General features: G+C 41.8%; 2 protein-coding genes across 6 annotated transcripts; one reads left to right on the top strand and one right to left on the bottom strand.

Annotated features, from left to right (window-relative positions):
- Nucleotides 1-176: 176 nt before the first annotated feature.
- LOC115404879 (CTD small phosphatase-like protein) lies at nt 177-11843 on the bottom strand. 3 transcript variants are annotated; one of them, XM_030114223.1, is made up of 9 exons: nt 11366-11843; nt 6690-6817; nt 5839-5996; nt 5575-5607; nt 4513-4614; nt 4024-4080; nt 3178-3270; nt 2473-2658; nt 177-2354 (listed from the first exon to the last, which is right to left on the bottom strand). In XM_030114223.1, exons 2-9 carry the CDS (start codon nt 6736-6738, stop codon nt 2229-2231), a joined length of 804 nt encoding a protein of 267 aa, XP_029970083.1. In that variant the 5' UTR covers nt 6739-6817; nt 11366-11843; the 3' UTR covers nt 177-2228. The 3 variants fall into 3 exon arrangements, with proteins under 3 accessions (XP_029970083.1, XP_029970082.1, XP_029970084.1); XM_030114222.1 differs by lacking the exon at nt 6690-6817; XM_030114224.1 differs by lacking the exons at nt 5575-5607; nt 6690-6817.
- Nucleotides 11844-14508: 2665 nt separating this feature from the next.
- LOC115405923 (protein-cysteine N-palmitoyltransferase HHAT-like protein) lies at nt 14509-21147 on the top strand. 3 transcript variants are annotated; one of them, XM_030115696.1, is made up of 13 exons: nt 14509-14681; nt 15591-15718; nt 16945-17012; nt 17123-17236; nt 18337-18357; nt 18583-18777; nt 19061-19270; nt 19382-19553; nt 19664-19808; nt 19901-19936; nt 20014-20215; nt 20599-20740; nt 20851-21147. In XM_030115696.1, the coding sequence occupies exons 2-13, from the start codon at nt 15613-15615 to the stop codon at nt 20991-20993; spliced, it is 1554 nt and encodes a 517-aa protein (XP_029971556.1). In that variant the 5' UTR covers nt 14509-14681; nt 15591-15612; the 3' UTR covers nt 20994-21147. The 3 variants fall into 3 exon arrangements, with proteins under 3 accessions (XP_029971556.1, XP_029971555.1, XP_029971557.1); XM_030115695.1 differs by lacking the exon at nt 14509-14681 and adding an exon at nt 14765-15138; XM_030115697.1 differs by lacking the exon at nt 14509-14681 and having other exon boundaries at nt 15630-15718; nt 18337-18352; nt 18588-18777.
- Nucleotides 21148-23552: the final 2405 nt, after the last annotated feature.

Genomic DNA, 23552 nt, shown 5'->3' with positions numbered 1-23552 from the left:
AAATTCGGAAGTAGTGTAGGTCTTTCAAACGCGACGCCTCAACCCATAAACCAAGTGGGGTAACACAGGAGCTCTGTCAGGGGTCTAGGATGTGGAGCTGGAACCTGGAAGCTTGATCTGATCCCTATTCCCTACACCACACGAATTTACCTGAACCACGTTTGGCTGAATCAAGGTTTTTAAATCAGAAACATGAAGCTAGGACCTTGGAATTAAAGAAGCATTGCTTTGTGCCTCCTCGGGCAGTAAGGCGTCAATGCCACGGTGAAGTTCCTCGCAGCGCCCCCGTGGTGTTTCATTTTGGAGCTCGACCCTGACATTTGGAAGGGCTGAGACAGCGCGGCCTTTACCCCCCTCTTTACCATCACCACAACACTGCCGTTTGTGTCAAACACACCATGCCAGATTCAAAACTAAAAACGAAACCACGTTAGTTTCACTGTTAAATGACCAAACTATATCTGAATTTCTACATCGCATCATGTGAAAGTTTTAAAGAAGACCTGTGATAAGAAGACCGGCCTCACTGTTCATAAACCTCTCCAGGCTAAAGATGTCAAGTGCTCATGACGCCTGCAACCAAACCCCCTCCCGCCTCAAACAGGTTATTGCCATGGTAGCTAATGTTGCAGCATTTGGTTTGTTGGGCTCCTCTCAAAACGTAGGCACTGAGGTGAAGAGCAGTTAAAAAATAAAGGAAAAAAAGAAAAGGAGTCTGGGGGGGATAAACACCACACGCGTTCACTGCTGGTCTTTAACACTGGACCGGACTGCAGCGAAGCCAGTCCAGCCGAACGGTCCTCACGAGTGCAGGTGGGGGCGAGTGCCGCTTCATTGAACACCGTTCAGACGCCGACGCTGGAACTCTCGCCCCGAAAGACACCGATGTCATGAGAAATACTAACACGGCACTCCGTCCACTCACTCCGAGATCCCACACCGCTTGAAACAACCGAAAGCACATTTCGCAGGTGTGTACAATTTTGGAGAGAGAGAGATCATCCCGTAAGGGCGAAGCTGCACCACTCAAAACCAGAAAAGAAAGAAGAATAACACTGGCTAAAAGGTAGCCATCCGATGAGCGAGACGTAATATATAAACATACAAATGAATTTGACAGCTACCGTCAAAAGAAAAAAAAGCCTATAATGCTATAATTACAACTAATGGTTTAACAATTGAAGCTCAACTCATGGTGAAGATATGAAGCTTGTTAAAAAAATAATTTCCTTATTTGGCAAATGAAAAGAAATAAGGTGAGTAATGCATACAAACAGGAAAAATAAATGGCACAATTTTATCCAAGCTCAGAAAATATCAAACAACTTTACTTGCAGGTGGGACGAGAAGTTCACAACTGCAAACTTCCTCCGTAGCCTACAACAAACCATCTAGTTCTACATATAATGTAAGCAGAAAAAAAACAAAAAAAAACAAAAGTCACATCTATATAATGGCACGACCATATTGGGGAGAAAAAAAAAATACTATGAGACAACTGCCCAGCGTTTCATCAAAAGAAAAAACGAAAAGTGAAGTAAAACTTTGTGTATAAAGATACTTCTGTGTCCACTTTAAAGCATATTGTGTGTGAAGTACTCTGGAAATATGTCATGTACAAAATATTTCCCCATATAAACAACATTCACACAAGGCACTTCATTCAGTTAGAAAAGAGAATCACAGTCCTTTCCACTAGCAGAAAGTGCCTGCATAGCAACAATATGAGGACAAGAACTTCTCAGACTTTTGTGTGGTACCACAAAAAAAATCTCAGACACAATTTTTTTTTTCTTTTCTCCATTTGGTTTTTAAAATAAACACTTCACCAAATAGTAAAACGTTGTTTTGAAAATAAAGACCAGAGTTCAATCCTCTTGGCATTTTGTCCACAACGTTATCGACTTAGGATGATCCTTACACTTTCTGGCGCATTTAATTTTTTTTTTTTTTTTCATTTTTTTTCCATTTTTCTTAGACACAGTGCTCCTGGGATATTAAGTGTTTTTGAGTTTCTGATGGCACTCAGAAGGCAGCCAGTCACCAGGAGATGAGCGCAGAGACGGGTTACACGAAGGTTTCCACAGTGAGACGCCGCGGCGCCGCCTCGGGGCGGACGCTGGCGGCGTGCGGGTGAGAGGAGTTGCCTGAGTCTGAGAAACGTGGTTGTAAAGAGAGGCCGACTGAGAGGAGGGTGGAGAGCACGGGCGGTGCTGTGGCGTGTCCTGCTACCTGCTCCTCAGATTCTGCAGCACTTCGTAAACCTCTTCTTCTTTGCTGAGTCCCTCGAAGAAAGGCAGCAGATCGAGGAGCTCTGTGTCGTTCATATCATCGAACCAGGACTGAACGGGGACCTGCACGCAAGGAACCGGCGTCAGTTCAACACCAAGCACGGCTACTTCACTGAAATTAGCACTAAAGCTGCAAGAACTGAAAAATGATTGCTTGATATGTCTGTATATTGAAACTTACAGCATTCTCCGGATGGAAAACGTAGGAGGCGGGTGAATTGTCAACGATGATAACGTTGCTGAGCTCCCGCCCCAGCCGGCTGAGGTCTTTAACGTAGTTGCCTCGGTGAAAAACGCAGGATTCTCTGAAGAGCCGGGCTCGGAACACGCCCCACTGGTCCAGCAGGTCCGCCACGGGGTCCGCATACTGCCGAGGCCAAGCGGACAAATGTCAGACTGCGGTCAAAACAAACACGGCGATGGCCAAATACAAGAATGCGTGTAATAATAATAATAATGCAATTCCAGTGACGCACATTGCAAGGACACATGGTGTCGCAAATATATTGAAGCAATCCCACTAGAAACTCATTGCTACACTATTATTACAAAAAGTAGCAAAGCACAGTATCCAAGAAATACCATCCAGGCAACACTACACTAACACACAAGAAAGCACCACCGACTCATCGCTTCTAATTCAGCATCAGCAACACTTCATCCTCAAGTACAGCTTATGGAAAGGTTATCCGCGTCTCGTTCATTAAACTTACCCATGCATTTCTGGCTAAGATATAGAAAAGACAAATGGAAAGTGAAGCAGAGGGAGTGTGAAAATTCAGAACATGGCCATTAGTCAGCAATAAACGGTTTCCATTACACAGCAGTCACCAGCTTGTAAGCAAACACACACCAGAACAGAAGGCGCGCTCGTTTCTCAACACACCTTGGCCAGACTGGCAGTGAAGAGCACACATTCAAACAGCTCTCCCATCTTTTGCAGGAATTCGTCCACATGGGGTCTTTTCAGAACATACACCTGCAAAACAAAACGGACTTTAAAGCAGGTTTAAAAAAAGTAACATATGGTGTGAGTGGAGTGACGGGAACATGTCAGTGTTCCGGAGCATCTTGTTTGCACACACCTGTCCTTGTGTATTGTGTCATTGGTGCTTTTGTAACGGCGTGTGTTTCATCGTTTTTCAAACAGCCAATCACATGTGACTGACCAAGATGGGTCACCGTGGCAACCGAGAAAACGGTGTGAATGGATGTTGTGGACACGCATGGCTTTCTTTACAGTGGGGCCAATAGAAATGATCAGACAGCAGGTCAAAGAGAGTCAGCTTATTTACTTACCTAAACTATTGTTCAATTATGGGCTCATAACACGAAGTAAAGCTTCATTCTACGACACCTACTTGATAACAACACTACATGGACAAAAGTTGCTACATTTACCTCAAAAATGCAATTTACAACAGTGATCTAGCTGTGTTGTTTTAAACAAATGAAAACATTTGCAATGTGAACTAATTCAAATGCTCATTCCATTCATTTTCAAGCTGTTGGCAATAAAATCACTCACATTAAGATCACTTTAAATTCCCTCTTTTTGATCAGTGGATGCCACCAAGAGCAAGTAATCATGAATAGGCCAACCAGGATATACACAGCCTATCCTGGATTACTTGAACTGGGTAACAGCCATTCTTCTTCATATGCTGAAAAACCCCCAGGAGAAAAAACTGGTAAGCTTCAGTTCAAAATGTACTTTGAAGAGTCACAATACCTGATGGACGGTCCCATCGATCTCCACTGGGACAATGAAGTCGGCATTACTGATGGGCTGAGAGCAGGAAAACAGAACCTGATTAGCGTCATCTGAAGTGATTGCACAATATGTAATATGAAATCTGACCAGCAGAGGGCGTGCCTGCTACACCAAAGCTGTCCTCTCTGATTTCTAAAGTTTTTCATCAAAGAGAAAATAAGGATCTCTCTTTTGAAAAACAACACCCTCATAGTGTAGATTTTGCAGAAACCCTCTCCTAAATGAAAGCAGTTCCCTTTTAAAAGAAACATCTTTACGTGTTGTCAGGATTGCTAAAGTGACAGAAAATTGAATTGATGGCAGCTCGTTGACAATATGTGGAAACATGAAATTCACAGGCTGCAGAGCAATGTCGCCCCTGTCCTCCATGGGGAACATCTCTGGTCACTTCTTGCCTTGTTTATAGGAATAATGACATAATAAATGGGAATTCAAGCTTTGCCATACCTTAAATGAACTGTGGACTAGCGTTTCATCCAAGTCAATCACCACACACTTTTTGCCATAGTCAGATATTTTCATCTCTGGTAGGAGGTATTTGGCTGGGGGCTGTGGGGGGGAAACACAGGTAATGTCAGATATCGTGAGTACACAAAAGAATTGGACATATTAAGAGAGCGTGAGTGCAATGAGTATACTCAGCATTAAATAATGGGTGAGTCTATGCCAAAAGAAAGGTCAAAACCAAAAAGAGGACTTAAAAAGAAAAGACTGAAACGGTAATCAAGTCATGTATAGAATGAAGCATTAAATGAGTCTATAGCTTCAAATGACACCTCTGAAATCCATCATTAGTGGATGCTCTCCCGCAGCAGCAAAAAAAAACAAAAAACTCAGAAAATGTCATCCTGCTAAAATAATTTGTCAATTCTGCAAAGATTAAATAAAACTGATAAATTCATTGAGACAAAAGCCATGCAATGATCAGCTCCTGCTGCCACAGAGCAGTGCCGTTATAAACCCCTTCATGAGTGAGAAAATGCCAGTTCGACTACTAAACACAATGGATGGTAGAGTTGAGCAACTAATTTGACATTGTTATTGTGCAGGCCCATGAGAGTCAGATCTTCTTCAAGTATTCTAAGCAATTTGGATCAATTAGTTAGAGCTCCTAGCGGTAATGCAAACCCACAGACTTGTACTGTGTTTACTTCACTCTCAGAATTAATCCACTGCGATGATGAGCAGCAAAAAGCAATCGGTTTACTTTTTGCAGAGAAGCTCCCAAAGCAACAGATAGGAGTTATCCCCCGTTAGTGTCACAGTATCTTAGAGGGCATACAAACCACCAAGTGTCAATCAGGCAGATCAAGCACTGAGACATCAATTAAACCCAGTGGTGCACATGCACCTTCCACACTGGCAGCGCTACGACGGGCTGAAAATGAGCCGCAGCACAGCAGCAGAGCTACAGCTCTCTGAGGAGCGCTGGAACCCACACAGACAAGATGTGCCAGCACCATCCCACTCAGCCTGCATGCAAAGGAAAAGAAAAAAGGCGATACATACACTAGGGACAGGGATGACCTCGACCTGGTCACACTAAAACACAAGAGAGACAAATACGCACACACAAACAAGGGTGAAGGGAAGAACAGAGAACTAAAAAAAAAAAAAAAAAAAAAAAACCCCAAAAAACCAAAAAAACCAAAGGGGAAACAACGGGTCCACAAAGATAAAATACTATTCACGCAAACAGACAGTTTACAAAAGATGAAAACCAGCAGACTAATATCTCAGACGGTTAACGTGTTGAAATGAGCAGCAGCTCACCTTGGGAGGCGATCCGTTCTCCTCAACAGGTGGGGGGATGGAGCTGGTGTTTGTGTTGGCGGCTGGCGGCTCCACATTGTAGTTGCGGAAGCAGCAGAAGAATGTGCTGAAGATGCTCCGGCTCCTCTGCTTCTTTATGCTGCTGTTTGACTGGGACGCTGTTGAAATAACAAGAGGGGGTGGAAGAATTGGAGGGTGAACAAGTGAATATGCAAATTGATATTGTGTCACAAAAAAAACAATGTTGCCGGCTGGAGCTCAGAAGCACTTAAGAGTTTGATATTTCAATGCCGAGGATGCAGCTTTAATAACTGTGAAAACGCTGTTATGTGTTCATCGCAGTTTTACGGAGCGACTGCGGTAGTGAGAGCTACGCTGAATCACAATGACAATGTGATTAAACGGCATTAGCGCTGGTTTCGTTGAGTCGCACTGGCAGAACCACTGATCAGAAAATAACGTGGCTGGCCGGGCGTCTGCATCAGTCACACTCGGTGACAGTCCAGGGCATGCTCTGCTCCGATTGCAAATCGCCTTTCATTCCAGTACTATGGAGCAGCGCCTAAATCAGACACTGAGCTTTTATTAATAGTGACAAGTTAGAAGCTGCATGCTCCTCCTTCCACTTTTTTTTTTTATGCTTTTGTGGCTCTCAACACCTGATTGGCCCAGGAGCCTCCATTTTGAACGGCGGCCTACGTTTCCCTCCCACGTTTCAGCTGGCAGGTGAGTGACTGAAGCAGCCTGGACATGCAGAGAGGAGGAGAGGGAGGTGGGAGGCCCTCAGACCCCACAGAGCCTATACAAGGCCGCATTCCTCTCCACCCATTAGTCCCCCCCCCCGCGCTCACCCCTCCTGAATGCCTTTGCAACTGAAGCCCGGTGAAACGCACACGGCATTATGTCATGTCTGTTGGCATCTCCACATTGTGCCACTCGCAGACCTCAGTCCGGCGTTTGACACGGGGAAACACAAAGCCTGGAGAAAAGAAGTTTGTACACAACACAGTCAGCCACGGAAAACATTCCTCAGAATCAAAATAGCTTCCACACTGCTCCAGCTTTCTCAAGTCGTTTCCCAAACTATCTTCAGCCCCTGAACGCAGCCAGAGCAGCTTATTGTGCCAGTCGGATGTCTAACATGTAATTACTGTGCAGGAGGTTTGAAGCGGACGGATTCAGTTAAAAATACTAATGCACAGGACAGTGACAGAGTGAGGACACGTCACTGTTACATGAAACGCCGTCCGGCCCCCTCCATCTCCGCGTCATTTCCCTCCATCTCTGCCTTACAGTAACATTAATTACAGCCTTCCGAGCTGGGTCTTTAGGCTATATCTTATCAGTGGCATAAGAGGATTCGCTGCAAGACACGCCAAGTACAATATGCATTTATCAACAAGGAAACAGCATGAAAAAAAAAGCAAATGCGCTGCTATTCTGAGAGACCTGAAACTGAAGCATATGAACCTTTAGATACAGGACCATGTCTGTGGAGGACAATAGGCTCAACAGCTCAAACTTATGAATTTGTTTGGAAATATCCCCAATGTGAAACTGTATCATTCTTTCAGACAGGAACTCTAAAATCAGACAGAAGTTGCTCCTGTTTGAGTTGGTGAGCCACACTGCAGGAGGACTGTACTGGGCAGAGAGCTTTGTTTAAATCTAAAAATAACAATCAGCCCCACACAACTTTATTTTTTTTTTTATTTTTATTAAACTACACTTTTGTCTTTTCATTTCAGCGCAGCTCCTGTGAAAGTGGGACAGCGAGGTAGTCATCAGCTTCCTGTGACTCATCACCACATACAGCCGGGATATTGATCCCTCCACAAAGACCCTCAGAAACTTGGCAGGACGACAGAATCCTGGGCTGGATCTTAAAAGACATCCCTTACCTACAATGGGCATTTGGATTGAATCCACTAATGAAACTGATTATTCATTTAATACATTTGGTACATATGGAAGTCCAACATACATCTATTTAAACCCAACCCATGTGAGACGTCAGCGTTTAATTACTCTGATAAGAAATAGAAAAGGACAGATTGCTCCTTTATATCCAACACTTGGCTGTCCACTCACACAGATACGAAGTCAGCAGTTTGCAGTGAGGATTTGTCCAAGAAAAGACAATCAGCCACCTGTCTCAAAATCTGAGAGAGTCAATTAATTTTATGTCAATAAATGCAAGCAATGCAATCTCAAATCACTTAACACTTGGTCAAGGCGATGTACTGAATGTTTTGTGGAAACAACATTGGAACTTTAAGCATGTAAATGTACAGCAACTCTGCATTTTTAAAGGTATAAACTCATCGGCAGCCTTAAGCATCTTTAATGTCCCGTCTATTAAAACTCTACTAAGCAAGTATGATGAAGTGAAAGGCGCCATCAAAATAAACATTGCTACCATGCTAATAAAAGTTGTGTGAAGTCATGGAAAGTGTGGCAGAGGACCAAAGGGTTTAGACATTGTTTTAAAACAAAGTGACACATGAGCTACAATAGCTTGAACAGAGTCTTATGAGGTCCAACGTCATGAGGAACAGAAGCTTCAAAGTTAAAAAAAAAAAGAGAGAGAATTAGAATCTCATTGCACACAAACATCTGGTGTTCACAGATAATTTACTACTGTTTTTGAAACGTTGATTCTCCTTCAATAAGTAATCAGAACCATTAAACTTCAGAGGTTACAGATAAAGAATGTAAACGTAATTCTGTATCTTATTTTCTATATCTGTACTTTCTTAAAGAAAACATATGAAATGTTTTAAAAATTTAAATCTACTTCTTATTTCAACATTTTTAAGTTTGTTACAGACGGGGAACTAAAGTAGAAACTTTCACAACATCACACATGTAATGAAATATTACTGATAATAATGCAAAAAAATGTATAACTTCAGAAAAAGAGCATTGCTTACGGGGTTTAACTGATCAGTCGACAGTTTTTGTAACCATTTTCTCCACAGTAAGAGCATTACAATCAATCCAGAGTTGTGCTGTTAAATTCAAGCGTAATTTGTGTAAGAATGAGGTGAATTATCATTTTCATCTCTGAAAGTAGTCACACTTGGCCCTGAGGTCAGTGGTGCGCTGGCCAACAGGGCAGCACGTCTAAATATAGGCTGCTGCTGCTCGGCGGCCAAACCGGCGCAAAAGGCAGGCGCATGTCGAAAGACGGCCAGCGGAGGAACACTGAGAGCAAAGGTGGTCAATTTCTGCCCAGACAGTTTGGAGCCTGTTTGAGAAATGCAAGACAACCTATTAAATTCCTCCAGGGCAGCTGGTGGGACGGACTACATGTTAAGTGATTTACAATTGATGAGAAGCAGTCGAACCCAGACTGACAACGTACTACAGTTAGAAAGGCAAGCTGAGGTGACAGCTGCATAAGCTGACAGTGACAGAGTGAATTTGAGCAATGTATTGGCTAACTAAAATGTCGGGTTTTTTTTTCAAAGCCTGCCCATGTTACTCCACTGGACTCCTCACACTCAAACGACAGTGCTTAATGCTGGAAGGACATGGGAGAAAGGAAATAGCCATGCTGTTGCTATAATGATGGTAATATTTGCTTTGGCCCCGAGGGAAGAAGCATGACTCATACTTAAAGGAAAAAAGAAAAAAAAATGAACAAGGTAGGAAACAAACACCATCATCACAGCTTAGCTTTGTCCTGCAAATCAGCTGCATCCTCCTAAACTCTAAACTTAGGCCAAGTGGACGTTTTAGTTTCGTTTAGTTTCTCTTCTCGTTCTTGACTGTATACTGTATCTTCTTGACTGAATACTCTCTGAGTGTAGTAAATACAACTGTAGACTTAACAATTATGACACAAACTATTTACATCAAAGCAAAATAATCTGGTTAGGCTATCAAGACATTTCACTGAAAAAAACTTTGTGTTGAACTCCAATAAATTTCCTCCCAGCAAACCATTCTAGTGATGAAACTTTTAGTACTCGAACTGTGTGACACTAGATGACTTCAACACAGTAAAACCACCTCTGAGCCCAAAAATATGTCAAACATATGAACATGACTGTAACAGTTCTTCCTAATTTTGGCTACAACAAACAATAACAGCAGACATGTGAATAGAGATGTACTATTAAGAATCTGTTATCACCGACTTATATAGACAGTGCCTGGATCCACCCCTCATCTGCAGTGATAATCTTCACTAACTCCCACATACCTGCAACAATAATACCCCATGACGCCCACACGTGTCGGAGTCACACAGGATCTATAGTGGGATCGCTTTGTACCCTCAGAGGAAAAGGCATTGTTGTGTGTGAAAGACTTAAGTTCTCACATTACTGAAGGTCTGACAGGTGAGCTTTGGGATGTGATACTGATACACACCCCTTTAAACAAGAGTGACCCGGAAAGCGTCAAAGAGCCGCGGGAATGACAGTCAATGGGCATGACGAGCAGCAATGGTTTAAAAGACAAGAGATGACCTCTGGATCATGCTGAAGCAAATAAAGAGTAAAGGGTAAAGGTTATCAGAACAATGACACTGCCCGACTCAAGCAGAACACACGTTGATTTTCTTGGTCAATATTCTGATATTTTCAACTCTCTTCACAGACTGACTGCACAAACTTTTAATAACTTCACTTCTGACTGGTTCAAGTCCATCCTGTTGAAGAAATAAATTAATAAAATTCATCAGGCCTTGAAAAATGCTTAATACATAGAGATGGGGGGGGAGTGCTATAGCCCAACAGCAATCATTAAGGCAAAACCAAAACTTGGTATCAAGTCTGTAAAAACAGCAAAAGCTGTTTTAAATTAGTTCATTTTCTTGATAATGTGCTTACAGTTTTGCCATGATAAACATGACTTTGCGTTCCACTCATGATAAGATCAAAAGAACAACAGGGCTGTGAACCTGAGAAACATGGCAGATATCATCAGGTGTATGACAGCTTCAGTGTTTACAACACAGTCAAGGGGACTTAAACTGACTCAAATGTAAATATCCGTCTCTTTCGAGATGCTGTTTGTATATTTCCTCCGTCCTGCACAACTTCTAGCAGCTCCTCACACCAGAACCAGCTCAAACTTTGATTCTCGACACCAGTTACCTGTCACAGCTAGCCCCAGCTCCGTAGCGTCAAAACAACACATCTGTACAATGTTAGAAAGAAGAAAGACATGGGTGGCCTTGACTTTATGGAAGAAACTAGCTGGTGTTTGTTAAATGTGTTCATATTAATGCAATGAATACTATATTGGAACCTTCTGCACACTGAACACGGAGCAAACAAACCTTCGGCTGGCTACATAACTTCCCACCAAAGGGCCCCACAGCTAAAAGATACTTGTTGCCTAATGGAGAGTTTTTTTAGCGAACGACCGTCATGTTTTCCTGTTTTGACATGTAATCAACCGGTGTCATCAACTACTGCAACAGCAAGCAAGCGCCAAAAAGAGCTAATGTCAGAAGAGAAAAGTAGTTAGCCGCCTAGCATTAGTTGCATACTGTTTATTGACTTTTCCTTACCCTTTTCCTGGTTGAAGGATATTACTTCCTCCTCCTTGGGATTGGAGACTTGGGTTATTATGGACATGTGGTCCATTTAGGCGAGTGGTTATTCCTGTTTTCACCCCACAATGTTATTTGTACCAGCACGCTTGCTAGCTTCTGTTAGCTAGCTGTTCAAGCCCACAAAGCCAGGAAGCCGTCCGAGGCGCTGGGACGAGGCAGCGGCGGTAGCCAGCCAGCTAGCACGGTGGAGAGAGGAAGCCGCGGGATGGCTGTCATTTATGGCTTTCCGCAAAATACCATCGCCACAATCGCGAATTTTAGCGGGTAACGCCGGCGGCTAAAATAACAACAAGCCGCAACAATACAAAAGACACGCGAGACGTCGAATTGCCAACTATCTGAAGTTAGCGCGTAGCCTGCGTTAGCGGGTTAGCCGAGAATGTGAGGCCGTTGTCTGGAACAAAACACAAGGAAGCCCGTAGGAGGATCGTTCCCGTCCAAAAAAAAAAAGAAAAAAAAAAAAAAAAAAAAAAAAGCAAAACATGTAGCGACCACACGGGAGGAGTTCAGCGGTGAAGTTGGCTCCCACTTTCAGGCAAACGGCTCATATCTGCTGGCCCGACATTCCCTGTGCAACATGGAGGCTTTATGTATTTTGAGTTGCATCTGAAGCGGGGGCACTCGGACTCGGAGTGGGAGGGGGCGGTTTGTTTCTGTGATGGATCCTCTCGGCCGCTGCCTCCCCTGAGCCCGCACGGCAGCCCCGCACATCCCAGGGATCTGCGTGCGAGAGCCGCGCAGGCAGAAGTGACTTTATTCAAGTGTGGAATGAGTTGAACTCGCTCACAGACAAACAGCCCGCTTCAGAGACAGCAGACCAAGTCAAACCTTGCTCGTAGGTTTTTGGGAAATCCGGGAGCGCCACCCAGTGTAGACATTAAGGGAATGTTTTCTAGATGATAAGAGGTTTCACAATAACTACTTTCTCATAATTAAACCCATAAACATGTTCTACAAACTTGTTTTGAAAGCATGGAAATTGCAAAAAGTATTGTGTGATTTGAAATGGATTTCATTTATTAACTACTCTGCAGCATCTTGGAAAAAATATGAATGTATTTAATTAAAAGACAGACCTAAACATTAAAACCAGATAAATACTCCTTGAAGCAGACAGACTATATGTAAAGCGTTTTGGGGCGATTTGCGCAGCGCAAATAAAGGATCCGTTATTTGCGTAAAGATCCGTCAATTGGCTGCAAGCATTTTACCAATGCAAATCAGGACCAGTGGTGCAATAGGTGCTCAAGTTTAAACTTGCGCAAGCTGTCGATCTTACTCAGCAATGCTGAGGAATAGTTGATCAAGCTCATTAGTCACAGTCATGCTGTCAAGATGAGTATTTGAAATAGCAACAGTTTTAGGTTTGTTTTTTTTCCTGAGGGGTATTTCACTACATTTTGCACCAGAAGGTACCATTAAATTTGACTTTATGTTGAGATTGTCGCATTTTTTTATTCTTAATTCTAATGTTTTTTAGATCTGACCAAGTGACCAACACTCACAAATGACATCTTGCTCTTTACCAACTGACACATTTCTTTTTTTAAGTTAGGACTTTGTTTCTCTGAACTCTTGAATCTCTACTTCTTAAACAACATTTTAAGTTAAAACCAAACCTGGATACATTTAAAGAGTCTTCTCAAATATATCAAATCCTTTAGCTACACCTGAACAGCTCAGGCTGAACTTTTTTCCACCTTACCAGAACTCAAGCAGAACTGCGTTCTTTAAAATTGCATATATGAAAGTTTTAGATTAACATCTGGACTCATTCAGCCACACTTGAAAAGATGAAAAGTTTTGTACAAAACTTGCCATCTTTAAAAGACACCAGGAGTCTTGAATCAAAAGTTCTGTAAATATGATTTACTTACTAGATTTATTGAATCCATGTTAAAGATTCTCTCACTTGCAATTCTGTGTACAGCTTTCCTAGACAGTGGAACCAGAGTGATGAAGAGTTTATAGTGAAACGCCGTTAGGTTCTGCTAGTATTTTACTTCATTCAGTCTAATTCAGAAAGAAAAAAAATCAGAAAGAGATGAACAAGATACAAAATACTGCCACTGGCATCATAAAGGGTTAATGGTGCTGACATATCAGTGTTGAAGCAACAAATAAATGTTAATTTAAGTGAGACTGACTCCAAATATGTTTGAGTTTTTGTCGAAATGGTCTAATTAAAAAAATCTGTTTGGGTTTTTTTTTTGTCAAAGTTTGCATTATGTTAATATAATTATATAAGCGCGCGCTCAGCCTAAATATGATAATAGATAAGGTATCAAAAACTTTATCAAATAGGTTTCTTAATGTCACTACACTACACTGAAACCTTGAAAAGTCTTAGAACCCGATAGATATAAAGCAACAATCAAACTATTAGTCTAGAAGTGTGTGAATAAGTGAATAAAGGTGTTGGGTGGTAGTGATGGTGTTCTGTTCACAAAATGAATCAAAAATATATTGGGACTTCCATATAATATGGAAAAAGCAGCTCATTCATTGGTTTTAAGATGACTCATTGTGAAGCACAGTGCAGTATGAGGAGTGGGTGGCTTCTTGCCACATGGTATATTTGTCATTGTTTACCTCTTAAAATAGTTCAATCTTGTCTATCTATCTATCTATCTATCTATCTATCTATCTATCTATCTATCTATCTATCTATAAATGTGTGTGCGCATCCCACTAATGCACCCTTCTTAGAAACCGCTTTAATATGAAATAAATAGGCTTTTCAAACAAGACATTTTTTACCAATAAAAAAAAAACTCCTTAATTTTGGTGCTGGGCAGCCTTTCTTTATATCACACCCCATGGATGGCATTTATTGTTATTTGCAGGGGTGTGTCTTGCTTTGTGCATTGCTCGTGCATGTATATGTACGTGTATGTGTGTAATTATTTAATGGCATCTGAAACGGTGCAGCGCTGCTGATGCTGTTTTGTGTGAATATGATCCCAGTGTTCATTGATCGCAGCGTGTTTTGTGCGCGCAGCGGCTCCGATGCGCTCGGCGTGCAGTGGACCACCCCTCACTGCGGAGCCGCGCTGGAAGATAAATATATCCCCCTCCTCCTCTTTCTCCTTTCGTTGAGTCCGCAACATCCTGACTGGCCGAGGCTGGTGTGATCGCAGGCAGAGGCGAGCCCCTTCAAGGCGAATGAATTAGCCGGCCACCCCGCTTTCCTCCCGTCTCTTTATTATTCTGAGGATCCGGGCTGTTAAACGCGGCTGCCGTCGTCTTGACAGCGCGAGGCGCAGACAAGGTTAGTGAAAACAGGTATTTTATGGTGGAATTATAAGTAAGTAAACAAGAAAAAAGAAAAAAGGAAAAAAAAAAAAACTCCGCAGAAGCCCGTGTGTTTTGTGTGCATGGAGCAGTGAAACAGTAAACCTGGATTTGTATGCAGGGCGCTTTGCTGGGGTCCCACACAGCCATGGTTACATCTTGGCACTCAACACTCCAACTCCTTTAACTTCAGCTCAAAGTGCGCCACATGAACCTGGCGCACTCTACACACACACACACACACACAGCCGGGCGCAGGTGCCTTGGTAACCCGGACAGTCCATCTGATTTCTCCTTTGCATGCACCATTCTTGGTCATTCCAGCCAGAGCTAATTATTGTGTGGAGCGAGTCCCCCGCGCCTCTCAGATCGCATAGCACTGCAGCTGCCGCCGCACGGCGCACCAACTGCAGCGGCTATAATAGGAAGGAGAGGTAAGGTTGCGCAGCTGACGGTGCTGATTCCACAGAGCCAGAGCTCTGCAGTCCTATTTAAGTCACTGGCCTGTGGATCTTTAGAGCTTATTGATAAAATGTCAGCTCGTTAAAACACCACTGAACATGAAGAACGTGTGCCAGTGTTTGTTGGCACACAGCATTGCTTTACTGTTCTTTTAGATGCATTTTGCTGAATATTTTATCCGATCCCTGGACATTACACAGGGCATGAGCTCTAAAATTTGTTCTCGGTATCTTAGATTTGACATTCACCTTCAAAACTCTCCATATGTGGATGTTTACACCCCGATATTTCACTTAGCAGATCTTGAGGCACCTCATACTTTTGTTTGTGAGTTTGAATCCATCTATTTTTAATGTGTGTGTTCAGGCTGTTTGCCTTCCCTCAGCTCTAATATTGTGTGGCTCATTCATTTTCCACCCGTCAGGCTTCCAGTACACAGATTCGCCATGGGGATCAAGGCTGCCCTCCCCAGATATGAGCTGTATCTCTACACAGCCGTACTCGGCCTGGCCTTGATATGGGCAGGCAGTTGGATATTTGAAGCTTCGAGTGGTGAGTGGACGACATGTCCAGAGATATCCAACATACTGTACGCACACGTAACTCAGAGACTTTCAACAACACAGTGGCGGCTTGTTGAATCCATATTTGTTGAATCCTGTCAGGTCAAACCCAAACTGAGAAGAAGTCACACATTACTGTCAAACTGTCGAGATGTTGATTTATTAATAAATACAGGACATAAAAGGATGGACTTCAACAGTAAAGGTGCTCTAGTTACCTTAAATTAATGTAGAATGAAGTTGATTCATGAGATAATAAAGAGATCATGTTCCCTGAGGGATTTTTTGCATAATCCTATTAATACGAGGAGAATTTCTAGATGGTCCACTTATTTTCTAATTACTGCAGTGGAGATACAATCACCCAACTACCTAACAACTCTCTATTCTGTTAAAAAGAGTAAACAAAAGTAAAATTTCAGCCATATATCGCTGGAAGTTGTCACCTCATGCTAAGTTGAACAGGCTGAGTGTGATCCGGTGGCTGGTGCTGCCTGTCACAGGCTGCAGTGTCAGATTGAGAAGCCACAGTCCTGCTGTCAGTCAGCGCCTCATCCTCACACGCTTTTCTTCCCAGAGCTCATTCTCTGTCTCTTGAAATGTTCATTTATGGCTGCGGACATTGAAAAACTCCAGTCGGCAGTGACAATATATCCTGCTAATAGAAGTCTGGCTGCGTTCCCAGAAGTAAGAGGCTTTCCCTCACTGACCCTCACATTTTTATATCCTTTTTCGTGGCCATTAGTGTAATAAGGCAACGCTGGAGGAGCTGCTGAAAAATGAAATTTGCTACTCTGAACATCCCAACACTTCCACTCTATTTATCTTGACAGATTATCAAAATGATTTTTTTTTTTGTGTTAATATATTTAATAACAGGCTTAACAAGTAAACTAATCTCATGCAAAAAGTCCATGACCACAAGACCAGATAGCAGCCTAAAAAAATGAAAGTGCCACAGTGAGAGCATTATGTAATATTTTGTTATCAAATCAGCTCTCACACCCAAATGTAATGATGCAAATAATCCAACAATTAAACTAAAGCTGCTCCAAATGTGACCGACCTGTCAGTCCTTTTCTTACAGTAGATTTAAAAGATTATCTTTAAAAAAAAAAAAAAAAAACGGGTGCAAATTGAGCCAAATTTGTTTTATCTAGGAAAAACACCTCATCATGTTCTAATTCTGTTTGTTTTAATCATTATTGTTTCCAGACCATGTAAACAGAAAGGCCTTCAAGGAAAGTGTAAAACCAGGATGGCATTACTTTGGCAGGAAAATGGTGAGTTCCTCAAAGATCGTCTGCATGACAGAATCCTCCACAAAGCTGCAGCGAAGCCATAAATAAGTGATAGCCATACATCAGCGATGCTTTTCCTCCCTCTGCTGCAGGATGTTGCGGACTTCGAATGGGCCATGTGGTTCTCTACATTCCGCAATCATATCCTTTTTGCTCTCACCGGTCATGTCATCTTTGCCAAGATTTTTACCATTGTAGCGCCAAAGGTGCGTGTATGTATGTGTGAGTGTGTGTGTGTGTGTGTGTGTGTGTGTGTGTGAGAGAGAGAGAGAGAGAGAGAGAGAGAGAGAGAGAGAGAGAGAGAGTGAGAGAGTGTCAACTGAATTTTATGGGAAATCATTCAGATATAACTGCATGTCTTTTGTTTGTAAAACAATTGCAAAAAAAGTAAGGAATGGCATTAGTTGTCATCAAAGTATTCACAGTTCTGGCATTGAGAGAAATGATCATTAACACCAGAAGCTCAAAGCAAGAGTCAATAACAGTAGAATAAGTTTTTGGGCACTATCAGAGAGGATTTGTCAGGGGGTTTTTCTTTATATGTGCAACTCACAACTGCATGGTCCTTACAATTTATATCATTGTAAAAGGAAATTTTCATTTTTTTCCCAACAAATCATTTCTGATGCCAAGGTATATTGCTCCAAAAAAAATCATCTTCAAATAAAGAAAATTCCTTGCTTTTTGTGCTGTTTATTCTGCTGTTTGTTTATCCAGCGATGGGCAACTGCGACCATTGAGAGCAGCAACAAAATAACAATGTTACTATAAAAGGGCCAAATTGGAATCTAATATATCTTCCACAGGAACTATAATGGAGTAATTTCAACTGATCGATGGTTCAAATGAGCTTAGAATGACCATCATCCCTCCGTCACACGTGAAATCAATAATCTATTAGCTGTTAGGAATGAATTCATCTGCTGCTAAGTGTTGGGGGGGACCAGTTGTCCATGTCTGTTTCATATATTTTTGTACATGTATGCATATATCCGTATGTGCCACACCTGTCAATAGCAACAAGCATTTCTTTTGATTCAAGCACATTAAATGCATTTTAATATTGTGCTGATATGAATAGTATTAAATCCTGTTGAATGAAATGAAGTTCTAATAAATCAAACATGCAGCTTGTTTATACCCCAAGGTGTAACTAACATACTGATGCACGAGCATGAACTGGAACTAGAGCTTTACTGAGATTTAGTCTTCTGTGTGACTGTTATCTGTGAAAATGTTGGCATATTTAAAACAGTTCATTATGTTTTAAACATGTTTTCTGTCTTGTTTCATGCTTACAATGAAGATTGGTATAGATGGATGTAAGGTAACATTAATAAACTCAGACTTTTTTTTAATATTCATCCCGTGTTTCATTGCTAAGTCGACTGTTTATTTATTTTTTCTTCATGATTTAATCATTCCATCCTTAAACCATGTCAGTTTTGTACATATAACACTGAAACCACTCTTCATGTATGTGTAGCAATACATTTTGAGTCATGTAACAAAAGCTAGCGTGACACTGATGCGGGCTTCTTTTTACCCACAGCACAGATCCTTGATCTTTGGTGTATATGGCGGTGTGGCCGTCTTGGTCACGATGGGCTGGACCTACATGGCGTTGCTTCTGTCTCACTGCATCATCCTCTATAGCGTCGCTCTGGTGAAAAAGAAGTGGTTGTGCTTCGCGGCAGGCCTGGGTACACTCGCCTCCATCAAGCTGGAGCCCTATAACTCCTGGCAGGTGAGTGGCCGGCTCCAGCTTCAGTTTCAGAAACAGTGGCTGCTTGATGGCCTGATTTTCAATGAGCTGCTGGAACGTAATCTCACACCTACCTTGTTTCCTGTAAATATTACAAACTAAAAACAGGAACCAATCCATGTACAGTCAGCGGATAATGTGTTAAAAAGCAGTAGAAACACAGTAAAATACAAATTTTTTGTTAGGAATTAGCACGAACTGTTATTGTTCTCCATCTTTGCATCAGTGATGCAGCAGGCTCATTTAACTCCGACTCCCTCTGCAGGAAGCCTTAGTGACGGGTTCCTTTGACCTCCAAGACATCTTGTTCTATGGAGGATGTGGCTTCACCATCATGCGCTGCATGAGTTTCGGTCTGGAAAACTGTGAGAAGAAGGACGGCAACTACACGTTTTCTGACCTGCTGAGATACAATTTCTACCTCCCGTTCTTCTTCTTTGGACCTATCATGACCTTCGATCTATATCATGCACAGGTGAGGGCTAAAACGCAAAGTGTGGACAAAAAGTCCTATAAAGTATGATTTCAACTAATGCATGGCATGCTGAGGTTTTCCACACACCGGCTAAAAGTTTTCATTTCACAGGCGAACAACACTCAGCTGACCCGTAGGGAGAGAGAGATGTGGAACATCACCACCAAAGCCTTGTTGCATCTGGGCATCATTCTCATCGTGGATGTCTTCTTCCACTATCTCTACATCTTGACAATCCCAACCGACATGAAGCTGGTAACCAAGCTCTCCGACTGGTGTCTCGGTAAGTGAAGCAAATTTTACTTCTTTCCTCCTGTTCTTTTCTTCTTTTTATTTATGTATGCTAATGCAAGCATTTTCACGAAAATACACGCTTCTTCTCGTGCTCCGCAGCTGGACTGGCCTATTCCAACCTGGTGTATGACTGGGTGAAAGCTGCTGTGATGTTCGGGGTCATCAACACCGTGGCCACGCTGGACCACCTGGACCCTCCTCAGCCTCCCAAATGCATCACCATGCTCTACGTCTTTGCTGAGACGTACGTGTGACGACCACAATTTCAGCTTAAAGCATCACAGTTAAGCCCTATAGCTGCAAACGCTCGTTTACAATGAAACATTTCCCCTTCAGGCACTTCGACAGAGGCATCAATGACTGGCTGTGCAAGTGAGTGCACGCACTTCCATGCAAAGCAGAAGGATCTTGAGCGTTCATCGTGTTAAATCTGAGTTGAAACTTTGCAGGTATGTGTACGACTACATCGGTGAGGATCACACCAAAATCTTCAGAGAACTTCTGGCAACCATCTGCACTTTCGCCGTCACCACCTTGTGGCTGGGCCCATGCGACTTGGTTTATCTCTGGTCCTTTTTCAACTGCTTCGGCCTCAACTTTGAGCTGTGGGTGGCCAAGCTCTTCTCCCTCCCACCGTTTTCCACCATAGAGGTGAGGATTGTTGATTGCTCCTGCTGATTATATTGATTTCTGAAGATTCATAGCACTCTTCTGCAAGATAATGTACTTTTTTCTAATATGTATGTATGATCTCAGATATTACAATATGTATGATTAACTCTTTCATTTTATCTTGTTAATAGATTCAAACACTATAAGTGTTATATACTGTCAGTGGCTACGATATAATTTCAAATTCCCGTATCTCTCTTGTCCAAACTACAGTTTTAAATGTTAAAGTCAGTTCAGAAAAAGTGACGGTCAAAATATCACTATCAAAGACAAAATCTCGCCTGAAGGAAAATCTATTTATTTTTTTCCCAGCATGTGTTTTGTTATATTGCTGAGTGTCCCTCTGTGTTCTCTGTCTCCAGGGAGCGATGGGTGAAGCCATGTCACGCAGGATCCGTGGCGTGTTCAACGCTGCCAACTTCTGGGCCATTGTCCTCTACAATGTTCTCTCCCTGAACAGCTTGGAGTTTGCCAAGATGGTGGCCAGGAGACTGATTGTCAAAGGTGAGTAGGAAAGAAACTAATGAATGTTTTTTTTTTTTTTTCAAGCCTTCTCTTTTTTGCTTTTATCACACGTAGGCTGTTTCTTTCTGTCTCCCTTCTCCCGCCTCCAGGTTTCCCGCTGTCCACCCTCTCTGTGTTGCTTGTGACCTACTGCGGCGTGCAGCTGGTGAAGGAGAGGGAGCGGCAGCAGGCCCTCCTGCAGGAGCCTGAGCCCGTGAAGCCAGTCGACGACGGAAAGGAGAAAGCGGAATAACGAGGCAGAAAAACCCGAGTTTCACAGAGATCACGTTCAGCAGGCCCACACATGGTTCCATCCTCGGCCTTGAGAACCGTAACAGAACCGGACCGAAACAGCCGGTCAGCTCATATCGTGTTCACGGAGGCGAAGCAATGTATTGAACTGTGAAATGTCCTTAAGTGCACTTGCTGTAGATAATCGCCACGTGGTTTTGGCACAAACTCACCGATGGTGCATTTTTGTATTTGTCCAAACATCTGAAGAAAAGATTGTTTACCATATAATTCGCCTGCCAACCGAATGATGACACAAAACCACAGTATCTATAGGAATTCACATTATTGTTCAAGTACCAAAACTTTGTTTTGAAGTGCTTGTATCCTTGTTCACTTTTTGATTTTCTCAAATCAGGACATTCTTTATTGTTTTTATTTTTTATTTAATTTAGTTTTAGTAAAACTGTCTTAAGTTTACCAACAATAGTCAATCTTCACAATTTCTGATCATATGGAAAGCGTTACTGATGCCGGGGTTCTACAGATGGAGTGCAATAAAGAAAACACACACAGGGTGCTGTGGAGATGCTCCACATAGCTTGCAGCTGATTCTCATGTTCTGAAGTTGCTGTACTGTCACAAAGCTAAACAATGTATGTGATCGCTGAGAATGTCGAATTATCTGAATGTAGTTGAGTCACTGAGAGCTGTACAGAGAGCCTTTCTTCACCTCTGAACCATCACTGGGAGATTACTGTAGCTGTGGCATTTGACCACATCTTGTCTCTGCCCTCAGTCACGATTTACAAAGAAAGGCAGAAGGCTCAGCGGGGAATATAGAGGCTTATCCTGCCTGTCATCAAAACCTGCTGTCTGTTCTCTGAGCGTTAGACAGGAACAAAACTCCTCACAGACTGTATTTTCCCTTCAAATGGGTTTAATTCAAATGTTTGACTTGAATAAAGTTTTGATTCAACCAAGAGTGACACACCAGTCGTGAGTTTGTTGTAATGAACACTAGATGGAAGCAGAGTGGATGAATAAGCTGCTGCTGTTTCTACTCTGTGGAATCATCTGCTGCTGCTCACCAGACGGTCCAACTGTCTATATCTGTCTTTCACAAAAACAAATTCTGAAATACAGCATCTTCTCCGCCGTGTGAGATGCTGAGTTTGTGTGTGACTTTTTAATTCTGAGTACAGCACTTTTGCCATCTGTAGTTGTTTTGAAGCCTTGTTGGACATAAGTCTGGGTTGTATTGAAAAGTAGAGGTTCCATGTCAGTTCTGGCTTCATGGGAAACTGCAATCTGACAGTGTAAAACTACAACTGGTTGGTTGATCAGATAGGACTGATGTGCATCAGGCAATGCTCCTGTAAAATTTAGACAGTTTAGACAACTTTTTTTCAATTATGTTGTGTGTGAGGCGTCCATTAGTGTGTGTGTGTCCATTACCTCCATCATCCATTGTGTGTTATGTAGTGAATGTGTGACTTTTCTGGACTCCACAAAGAGTCGATGTCACAATTGTGACAACTATTGATCCTAAAATAAATAAATAAATAAATAAAATAGCCATGTACTTTTTTTTTTTTTTTTTTAGAAGATATACATTATTCTTGCAAAACTTAAAAAATTTTGCACATTATCATCTATTATGTATTACTGGTATCAGTGGAAACAAATTTAGGTGAAAGACAATACCTGAAAAATAAAATATATTTGTTTGTAAGTAAACCTGAAATTTAGCTCTCATCTCAAAAAAAGTATTTAAGTTTTTTTTTTTATCATTCGATCAGAACAAATGGTTGCAGCCTCTCTTCAAGTGTCCAGTGCAACATTTCTGGCTTTGGCTCCTCATTTCGACCAACAGGTGTCAGTCTTGTTCACCACTTGGGACGTTTAAATTATAACCAATGTCACAGACATACAGCACGAGCAGTCATAAAGGTACATAATCTTGTTTGTTGCATAGCCTAAGTCTTGTTTAACTTTTTTTTTCACAAAAGTTAACAAAATATTAAACATAAAATATAATAACGATTATACAACATGGTTGAAATTGTATAATTTTCCACACATGAGGATGTGTTCTGTCAGAGGAGGCCAGCATCTTGAGGAGATGATTTAGACAATAAAGGAAGAACTAAAAAGAAATGCAAGAAATTCTACAAGTAACTTTACTTACTTTATGATCAATTGTTGATCATTTAATCCGAAACTCATGTTTCAATTGTATCATAACAATTTGTATTTCAATGTCCCGTTTATTCTTTTTCAAGTCTGGCTTTAATGTGTTTTTTCTTACAAAGTGAAACAGTCTTTGGGGATTTTCATGGAGGGAAAAATAACTTTATGGATTAAGTTAATTTACATATATATACATGCTCTAAGTGTGTTCTTAAAATATTTTTGGAAATTGATCATACATATTTCTTGAAGTGTTTTTGAGTTTTCCTGGAACCTGCCTCGGACAGGTAACAGAAGAAGTTTATTATATAAGATGTTGGTTCCTCTGAAATGCCGGTGTCTTTACAGAGTGTGTTGCTCCACTGATAGCGCCGTGACGGTTCCATGA

The sequence above is a fragment of the Salarias fasciatus genome, chromosome 18, assembly GCF_902148845.1.
Source record: "Salarias fasciatus chromosome 18, fSalaFa1.1, whole genome shotgun sequence".
NCBI classification, from domain to species: Eukaryota; Metazoa; Chordata; class Actinopteri; order Blenniiformes; family Blenniidae; genus Salarias; species Salarias fasciatus.
The sequence above is the reverse complement of the archived record's forward strand: the minus strand, read 5'-3'. Positions and strand labels throughout refer to the sequence as shown.

Bases quoted from the DNA above. Each gene is read 5' to 3' on its own strand.
- LOC115404879 (XM_030114222.1), bottom strand. From the start codon at position 11,441: ATGGACCACATGTCCATAATAACCCAAGTCTCCAATCCCAAGGAGGAG. The intron at 2,659-3,177 runs GTGTGTTGAGAA...TGGCCTCGGCAG, and splicing joins TCACTGCCAGTCTGGCCAAG to TATGCGGACCCCGTGGCGGA. The intron at 2,355-2,472 runs GTAAGTTTCAAT...CCTTGCGTGCAG, and splicing joins TTTTCCATCCGGAGAATGCT to GTCCCCGTTCAGTCCTGGTT.
- LOC115405923 (XM_030115695.1), top strand. From the start codon at position 15,005: ATGCACCATTCTTGGTCATTCCAGCCAGAGCTAATTATTGTGTGGAGC. The intron at 17,237-18,336 runs GTGCGTGTATGT...CTTACAATGAAG, and splicing joins TTACCATTGTAGCGCCAAAG to ATTGGTATAGATGGATGTAA. The intron at 19,809-19,900 runs GTACGTGTGACG...TTTCCCCTTCAG, and splicing joins CTCTACGTCTTTGCTGAGAC to GCACTTCGACAGAGGCATCA.